This window comes from Prenolepis imparis, unplaced genomic scaffold (genome assembly GCF_030444845.1).
Source record: "Prenolepis imparis isolate NDT839.2.m4 unplaced genomic scaffold, iyPreImpa1.0 SCAF_9, whole genome shotgun sequence".
NCBI classification, from domain to species: domain Eukaryota; kingdom Metazoa; phylum Arthropoda; class Insecta; order Hymenoptera; family Formicidae; genus Prenolepis; species Prenolepis imparis.
In genome coordinates this window covers 16,876,237-16,885,510 of record NW_028141167.1, presented here as the reverse complement: position 1 = coordinate 16,885,510, position 9,274 = coordinate 16,876,237, and the positions used below count along the sequence as shown (strand labels likewise).

At 40.5% G+C, this 9,274-nt stretch overlaps 1 protein-coding gene across 1 annotated transcript; it reads right to left on the bottom strand.

The window, feature by feature from the left end:
- Positions 1-314: 314 nt before the first annotated feature.
- Positions 315-1,055, bottom strand: LOC145940207 (uncharacterized). The gene has a single exon (XM_083045122.1). It carries the CDS (start codon positions 1,053-1,055, stop codon positions 315-317), a length of 741 nt encoding a protein of 246 aa, XP_082901248.1.
- Between the last annotated feature and the right edge of the window lie 8,219 nt (positions 1,056-9,274).

Genomic DNA, 9,274 nt, shown 5'->3' with positions numbered 1-9,274 from the left:
TGAGTAGTTCCGGATGATTGCTTTGCCACTTGGCTAAGGGGAAGCTGCCCGCCGTGCAGAGCTCGAGTACCTGCGCTGCCGTTGATATTAATTTTGATATGTTGTCAGCACCGCCACAGATATCATCCACGTAGCGCCCTTTTGTGAGAGGTGCGACAGCCATAGGATAGTTTTTCCCTTCATCTTCCACCAGTTGTAAGAGTACTCGCATTGCTAAGAATGGAGCTGACCGTGTACCGTAAGTGACTGTTGTGAGCTGATATGAGTAGGTGTTGAGTTGCTCGTCAACCCATAGAATGCGTTGTAGGTCCCAATCATCCGGGTGCACCTTGATTTGCCGAAACATTTTGGTGATGTCCGTAATGAAAATGTATCGATGTCGCCGAATCCAGAGAAGTACATCCGAAATATCCGTGAAGGTTGATCCCCGTATGCAAGATGTCATTGAGTGAGTAACCCGAACTGGTGAGGCTGGACCCGTTGAAAACTACCCTCAGTTTGGTAGTGATGTTGTCTTCTCGAAGGACCCCGTGATGAAGAAGAAAATAAACTTTGAGAGGTTCCGGTGCCGAGAGGGGGACCCTGGCCATATGTTGAAGACTTTCATATTTTGAGAGGAATGACCGGTAGAGATTGCAATACACTTGGTCAGTCGAGAAGCGCCGGAGTGTGCGTTGCAGGCAGTGTTGCGCCGTTGATCTGGAAGCTCCTAGTTGGTCCGCCGATGATGCGAGAGGTATACGCACGATGTACCGTCCCGAACTATCTCGTGGATGCGTAGCCTTGAAATGAGCCTCAAATGCTGCGTCTTCCGGACTGAGTTGTGAGGTAGGAGAAGCTGGAATCTCCTCTTGAACCCAAAATCTTGTGAGTAGTTCGTGGAGGTCATGATCTACAGAGACCGGTTGAGCAGTGGCGCCGGATGAGGTTGAGGTTGAGATTGGACCAAGAATGATCCAACCGAATACCGTGCGTTGGGCGATGGGTTCGCTTCTACTTCCTTTGCTGACTTCCGATTCGATGAGAAGACTATACGAGTCCGCTCCGATGATCATCTCTACAGGACTTCAAGTGAGAAACTCCGGATCCGCTAACTGAAGCCCTTGAAGATGAAGCCATCGATGATCTGGTGCCGAAAATGCAGGAAGAGGCGTGACCAATTCCGAGAGTACGAACGCTGTGATGCTGATGGTGTGGTGAGTGTGTGTTGACTGCAACGAGCGGGATCCGTTAGCGCACGGTGCGATAGCGCACAGCCCGATAGCACACGTCAAAATTAAAATAATTCCCGATAGCCCACATCCCTTTAGCACACATCCCGATAGCACACCAAATAAATTGCACACTATCCCGATAGCGCACCAAGTAATATGCACATTTGCCCGATAGCACACAAGAAAATGAAACATAATCCCGATAGCGCACGAAATGTTGGAAGCAATATCCCGATAGCGCACGAGGTGCGCTAATGGGACGTGTGCTAAAGAGAAAAGACGCGTTTATTTCCCGATAGCGCACGAGGTGCGCTAATGGGACGTGTGCTAAAGAGAAAAGACGCGTTTATTTCCCGATAGCGCACGAGTTGCGCTAAAGGGACGTGTGCTAAAAAGAAAAGACGCGTTTCTTTCCCGATAGCGCACGAGGTGCGCTAAATGGACGTGTGCTAAAGAGAAGAAAAACGTTCATTTCCCGATAACGCACGAGGTGCGCTACAGGGACGTGTGCTAAAGAGAAATGACACGTTTATTTTCCGATAGTGCACGCACGTTTCTTTCCCGATAGCGCACGAGGTGCGCTAATGGGACGTGTGCTAAAGAGAAAAGACGCGTTTCTTTCCCTATAGCGCACGAGTTGCGCTAAAGGGACATGTGCTAACGAGAAGAAAAACATTCATTTCCCGATAACGCACGAGGTGCGCTACAGGGACGTGTGCTAAAGAGAAATGACACGTTTATTTCCCGATAGCGCACGCACGTTTCTTTCCCGATAGCGCACGAGTTGCGCTAAAGGGACGTGTGCTAAAAAGAAAAGACGCGTTTCTTTCCCGATAGCGCACGAAGTGCGCTACAGGGACGTGTGCTAAAGAGAAAAGACGCGTTTCTTTCCCGATAGCGCACGAGGTGCGCTACATGGACGTGTGCTAAAGAGAAAGGACGCGTTTCTTTCCCGATAGCGCACGCACGTTTCTTTCCCGATAGCGCACGCACGTTTCTTTCCGGATAGCGCACGAGGTACGCTAATGATACGTTTGCTAAAGAGAAATTACACGTTTATTTCCCGATAGCGCACGCACGTTTATTTCCCGATAGCGCACGAGGTGCGCTAATGGGACGTGTGCTAAAGAGAAAAGACGCGTTTCTTTCCCGATAGCGCACGCACGTTTCTTTCCCGATAGCGCACGAGGTGCGCTAAAGGGACGTGTGCTAAAGAGAAAAGATGCGTTTTTTCCCGATAGCGCATGAGGTGTGCTAATGGGACGTGTGCTAAAGAGAAGAGACGCGTTTATTTCCCGATAGCGCACGAGGTGCGCTAATGGGACGTGTGCTAAAGAGAAATGACACGTTTATTTCCCGATAGCGCACGCACGTTTCTTTCCCGATAGCGCACGAGGTGCGCTAAAGGACGTGTGCTAAAGAGAAAAGATGCGTTTTTTCCCGATAGCGCACGAGGTGTGCTAATGGGACGTGTGCTAAAGAGAAATTACACGTTTATTTCCCGATAGCGCACGCACGTTTCTTTCCCGATAGCGCACGAGGTGCGCTAATGGGACGTGTGCTAAAGAGAAAAGACGCGTTTATTTCCCAATAGCGCACGAGGTGCGCTAATGGGACGTGTGCTAAAGAGAAAAGACGCGTTTCTTTCCCGATAGCGCACGAGTTGCGCTAAAGGGACGTGTGCTAACGAGAAGAAAAACATTCATTTCCCGATAACGCACGAGGTGCGCTACAGGGACGTGTGCTAAAGAGAAATGACACGTTTATTTCCCGATAGCGCACGCACGTTTCTTTCCCGATAGCGCACGAGTTGCGCTGAAGGGACGTGTGCTAAAAAGAAAAGACGCGTTTCTTTCCCGATAGCGCACGAGGTGCGCTACAGGGACGTATGCTAAAGAGAAAAGAGGCGTTTTTTTCCCGATAGCGCACGCACGTTTCTTTCCCGATAGCGCACGAGGTGCGCTAATGGGACGTGTGCTAAAGAGAAATGACACGTTTATTTCCCGATAGCGCACGCACGTTTCTTTCCCGATAGCGCAAGAGGTGCGCTACAGGGACGTGTGCCAAAGAGAAAAGACGCGTTTATTTCCCGATAGCGCACGAGGTGCTCTAATGGGACGTGTGCTAAAGAGAAAAGACGCGTTTATCTCCCGATAGCGCACGAGGTGCGCTAATGGGACGTGTGCTAAAGAGAAATGACACGTTTATTTCCCGATAGCGCACGCACGTTTCTTTCCCGATAGCGCACGAGGTGCGCTAATGGGACGTGTGCTAAAGAGAAATGACACGTTTATTTCCCGATAGCGCACGCACGTTTCTTTCCTGATAGCGCACGAGGTGCGCTAATGGGACGTGTGCTAAAGTGAAAAGACGCGTTTATTTCCCGATAGCGCACGAGGTGCTCTAATGGGACGTGTGCTAAAGAGAAGACGCGTTTATTTCCCGATAGCGCACGAGGTGCGCTAATGAGACGTGTGCTAAAGAGAAAAGACGCGTTTATTTCCCGATAGCGCACGAGGTGCGCTACATGGACGTGTGCTAACGAGAAATGACGCGTTTATTTCCCGATAGCGCACGCACGTTTCTTTCCTGATAGCGCACGAGGTGCGCTAATGGGACGTGTGCTAAAGTGAAAAGACGCGTTTATTTCCCGATAGCGCACGAGGTGCTCTAATGGAACGTGTGCTAAAGAGAAGACGCGTTTATTTCCCGATAGCGCACGAGGTGCGCTAATGGGACGTGTGCTAAAGAGAAAAGACGCGTTTATTTCCCGATAGCGCACGAGGTGCGCTACATGGACGTGTGCTAACGAGAAATGACGCGTTTATTTCCCGATAGCGCATGCACGTTTCTTTCCCGATAGCGCACGAGGTGCGCTAATGGGACGTGTGCTAAAGAGAAATGACACGTTTATTTCCCGATAGCGCACGCACGTTTCTTTCCCGATAGCGCACGAGGTGCGCTAATGGGACGTGTGCTAAAGAGAAAAGACGCGTTTATTTCCCGATAGCGCACGAGGTGCGCTACATGGACGTGTGCTAAAGAGAAAAGACGCGTTTTTTTCCCGATAGCGCACGAGGTGCGCTACCGGAACGTGTGCTAACGAGAAATGACGCGTTTATTTCCCGATAGCGCACGTACGTTTCTTTACCGATAGCGCACGAGGTGCGCTAAAGGGACGTGTGCTAAAGAGAAAAGATGCGTTTTTTTCCCGATAGCGCACGAGGTGCGCTACATGGACGTGTGCTAAAGAGAAAGGACGCGTTTCTTTCCCGATAGCGCACGCACGTTTCTTTCCCGATAGCGCACGAGGTACGCTAATGATACGTTTGCTAAAGAGAAATTACACGTTTATTTCCCGATAGCGCACGCACGTTTATTTCCCGTTAGCGCACGAGGTGCGCTAATGGGACGTGTGCTAACGAGCAAAAAAACGTTTATTTCCCGATAGCGCACGAGGTGCGCTACAGAAACTTGTGCTCGTGTGAATAGACGCGTTTTTTACACTTTGTAGAGGAATAAATATGTATCGCTAAAATATGTATTTGTAAAAATTATATAAAAAAATTTACACACACACACACACACACACATATATATATATATATATATATGTTTGTCAATTGACGTTTTTGAGGACATTGAAAAACCTAACCATTTCTCTGCATACGTATAAGCAGCATCGTTTTCTGATGTATACATTACAATTTGTTTTTTCATTACTTTGATTTTTAGCTATTGTACAACAAATTATTGCTTTCGAGGACTTCGCAAATGTATATACAAATAATTTATATATAATGGTGTTTTCGAGGACATTTATATATAAACGGTCTACTTATCAAATTATTGCTTTCGAGGACTTCGCAAATGTATATACAAATAATTTATATATAATAGTGTTTTCGAGGACATTTACATATAAACGGTCTATTTTTCTAATATTAGATTACTTTTTTCTATTTACTCACTCTTCTTGTATATGACTAATGAGATGAATTATCGAACAGCTCAATATTATAATAAGAGACACTGCTAAGTATTATCGCCGATCTCTGCGCAAATATTAAGCACACTGCGAGAAAAAGTATCTTATTGTAACGTGGTACTACATAGGAGTGAATATTAGAAAAATAGACCGTTTATATGTAAATGTCCTCGAAAACACTATTATATATAAATTATTTGTATATGTACATTTGTGACAGTTTAAATAAAGTTTATATAACAATAATTAATCAGCTTTACGCAAGTTGTAACATATAATTTTAAAAAATATAAATATAAATCATAATGTAAATGTAAATATAAATTTTAATATAAATTATAATATAAATTTAAATTATATTGGAATTACTGATATATCTGGATATGTAAGATAGTACATAATATATACATCAGTGTAAAATTAATTAAAGTAATATCGCAATGCAGATGATACATTACTGCATTCTGTACATAAATCTTTTGACTATTTTACAGCTCGCGTATACGCAAACACATGCAAGCAAGTACACTTATATATATAAGTAGTTAAAAACATAAATGTTTTATGTCTTCTGCAATGATATAAAGAAGCACATTGATCCTTCTTCAATAAACACAGCAATTAAATTAGTCACAGTTGGTTATTCCATAACATTTCACAAGATTCTGAAAGCGGAGACAATAATAATGAACTCTCGCTTAACAAAATCTCATGGTTTGTAAATGGATTCTTTTTCGATGCTTGATGACAGACTTGCTCTGCAATTACTACCGATGCATAGGAAACATCAATTTTTTTATATCTGAAATAGGCATTTAATAATTTTAATACAAAACATAATATTTAAAAATGTCATATATAGAATAACTTTAACAGAAATACTATCAAGTCTCTTACCATATACATACCTTACCACACTTTATTAAACAGGAAATCATCTTAAGAATACTGAAGCAGTGGCTTGCGTTAGAAATGATATTTTTCACAGCATTGATGCAGATATTGCACAAAACATCATCATTTGCTGTACAGCAAAGCTGATTTACAACTGAAAATAAAAAATATAGTTTACTTATATTGGAATATTGTTAGAAATATATCAATTAACTGCAAAACTGTTTCATTGAGAGGTATTTAAAGTATAGTAAATAATACTCACTAACAATTATAATATTTCCAATTGCTTAAATAAGAATTTATTCCAGACCATAAATATAATAAATTTAACTTCCTCTGATACATACTCTAAACACGTACACTAAACATAAATTACGACACACGGTGACATTACGACAGGTTAGGAAATCTGTCATAACAAGGATGCGTTCAGAAATCTTACTCCGGGTTAAAGAATTATTTTTTAACCCGGAGTAGGATTTCTGAACACACCCCTTGTTATGACAGATCTCCTAATCTTTCGTAATATCATTGCGTTTCGTACCTTATCAAAGTGTTTAGAGTACGTATCAGAGGAAGTTAAATTTATTATAATAATCGTCTGAAATACATTTTTTTTAGCAAAAATGAGAAACGTCATAATTTTCAGTGAATATTATTTACTGTATTTAAATACTTTTCCATAAAACAAGATTGTATTTAAGTGATATATTTCTAACAATATTCCAATATAAGTAAGCTATATTTTTTATTTTCAATTGTAGATCAGCTTTGTTCTACAGCAAATGATGGTGTTTTATGCAATACTTCATCAATGCTGTGAAAAATATCATTTATGACGCAAGTTGCTACTTCAGTATTCTTAAGGTGATTTGCTGTTTAATAAAATGTGATAGGATATGTATACGGTATGAGACCTGATATCATTTCTGTAAAAGTTATTATATATATGATATTTCTAAATATTATGCTGTGTATTAAAATTATGAAATGTCTATATCAGATATAAAAGAATTGACATATCCTATGCATCGGTAGTAATTGCAGAGCAGGCCTGTCATCAAGCATCGAAATAGAATCCATTTACAAACCATGAGATTTTGTTAAGCGAGAGTTCATTATTATTGTCTCCGCTTTCAGAATCTTGTGAAATGTTATGGAATAATCAACTGTGATTAATTTAGCATAATATTTAAGAATGTCATATATAGAATAACTTTTGCAGAAATGATATCAGGTCTTATACATACCTTATCACATTTTATGAAACAGCAAATCATCTTAAGAATATTGAAGCAGCGACTTGTTATAAATGATATTTTTCACAGCATTGATGAAGTATTGCACAAAACACTTCTATTTGCTGTAGGGCAAAGCTGATGTACAACCAAAATTAAAAAATATAATTTATTTATTGAAATATTGTTAGAAATATCAATTAATTGCACTCTTGTTTCATTGAGAGCTATGTATTTAAAGTATGTACAGTAAATTAGAACCTGTAAATTATGACGCTTCTAATTTCTGCTAAAAAAAATTTACTTTAGACGATTATTATAATAAATTTAACTTTCTTTAATATGTACTTTATTCACACCTTCATAAATTACAAAACGCAGATATTATGAAAGGTTAGGAAATCAGTCATAACAAGGGGTGCGTTCAGAAATCCTGCTCCGGATTAAAGAGTAATCCTTAATTTGCAAAATTCACAATAATCATGTAATAAGCAAAATTGTCTCGGTGCAAGAGAAGCGGTAGACCGTATGATTCGAGCGGCAAGCGACAAAAGACACACGTAACATATGATACCGCGCCGAAAAAGTATTATCGCTTTATATCTTGATTTATGATACTAAACTGTTTTATAATCAGCGTGGAGCCCTTTATCATTTGCAACTTGCAGACGTATTTATTTCAACTTTAACATGTAGTTTTAGTAGCATAAATCGTGCGTGCATGATCGTATTCGTCGTTCTCTCTAATAAATCTTGAATGGAATCATTGTAAATATACAATTTTGTATATGTATAAATGCAGGATGTCATACACGCGACACGCGACGTCATAATTTTCGCATCATTTTCATATCGCCGAAAAAATAAAGTAGTAATACTTTTTCGGTGCGGTATCATATGTCGCGTGTCTTTTGTCGCTCGCCGCTCAAAGCGTGCGATCTACCGCACGTTAAACTACATGCTAAACTCTCTGAATAGAAAGATCCTCTATTCAATTTACAAAATTCACATTAAATAAGCAAACATTATCTCGGCGCATGAGAAGCGGTAGACCGTACGGTTTAAGCGGCGAGCGACAAAAGACACACGCGACATATATGATACCGCGCCGAAAAAGTATTATCGCTTTGTTTTTTCGGCGATATGAAAATGATGCGAAAATGATGACGATGTCTCGTGTCGCGTATAGGACACCCTGCATATTATATATACAACATTGTATATTTACAATAATTCCATTCAAGATTTATTAGAGAGAACGACGAATGCGATCATGCACGCACGATTTATGCTACTAGATTGTTTTATAAACAGCGTGGAGACCTTTATCATTTGCAACTTGGCGAAGTATTCATTTCAACGTTAACATGTAGTCTAACATTAACGCTGCCTAATTTAACATGAAATCTATCACAATTCGGCATGCGCGTGAAAGAGAGGGAGAGAGGGAGAGAGAGAAAGAGAGAAATAGAAAAACGAAGAGAGATATATGTATATATGTAAATTAATCATATGATTCTTCCTGATTCACGCATAATGCGTAGGAAGAAGCGACAGAAAAACTATAATTCACGTCACGCATTTTATAGATTTTCTGTCGCTTTATACGCATGAATCAGAAAATATCATATGATTAAATTATATGTACATACATATATCTTTATCTGCTTCTCTCTCTCTCTCTCTCTCTCTCTCTCTCTCTCTCTCTCTCTCTCTCTCTCTCTCTCTCTCTCTCTCTCTCTCTTACGCGCACGCCGGATTGTGATACATTTCATGTTAAATTAGGTAATGTTAATGTTAAACTATATGTGTTAACGTTGAAATAAATACGTCGGCAGGTTGTAAATGATAGTGTTCCACACTGATTATAAAACAATTTAGTATCATAAATTGTGCGTGCATGAGCGTAATATTAACCGTTCTCTCTAATAAATCTT

Excerpts from the sequence above, each read along its gene's own strand:
- LOC145940207 (XM_083045122.1), bottom strand. The coding sequence starts at position 1,055 with ATGATCATCGGAGCGGACTCGTATAGTCTTCTCATCGAATCGGAAGTC.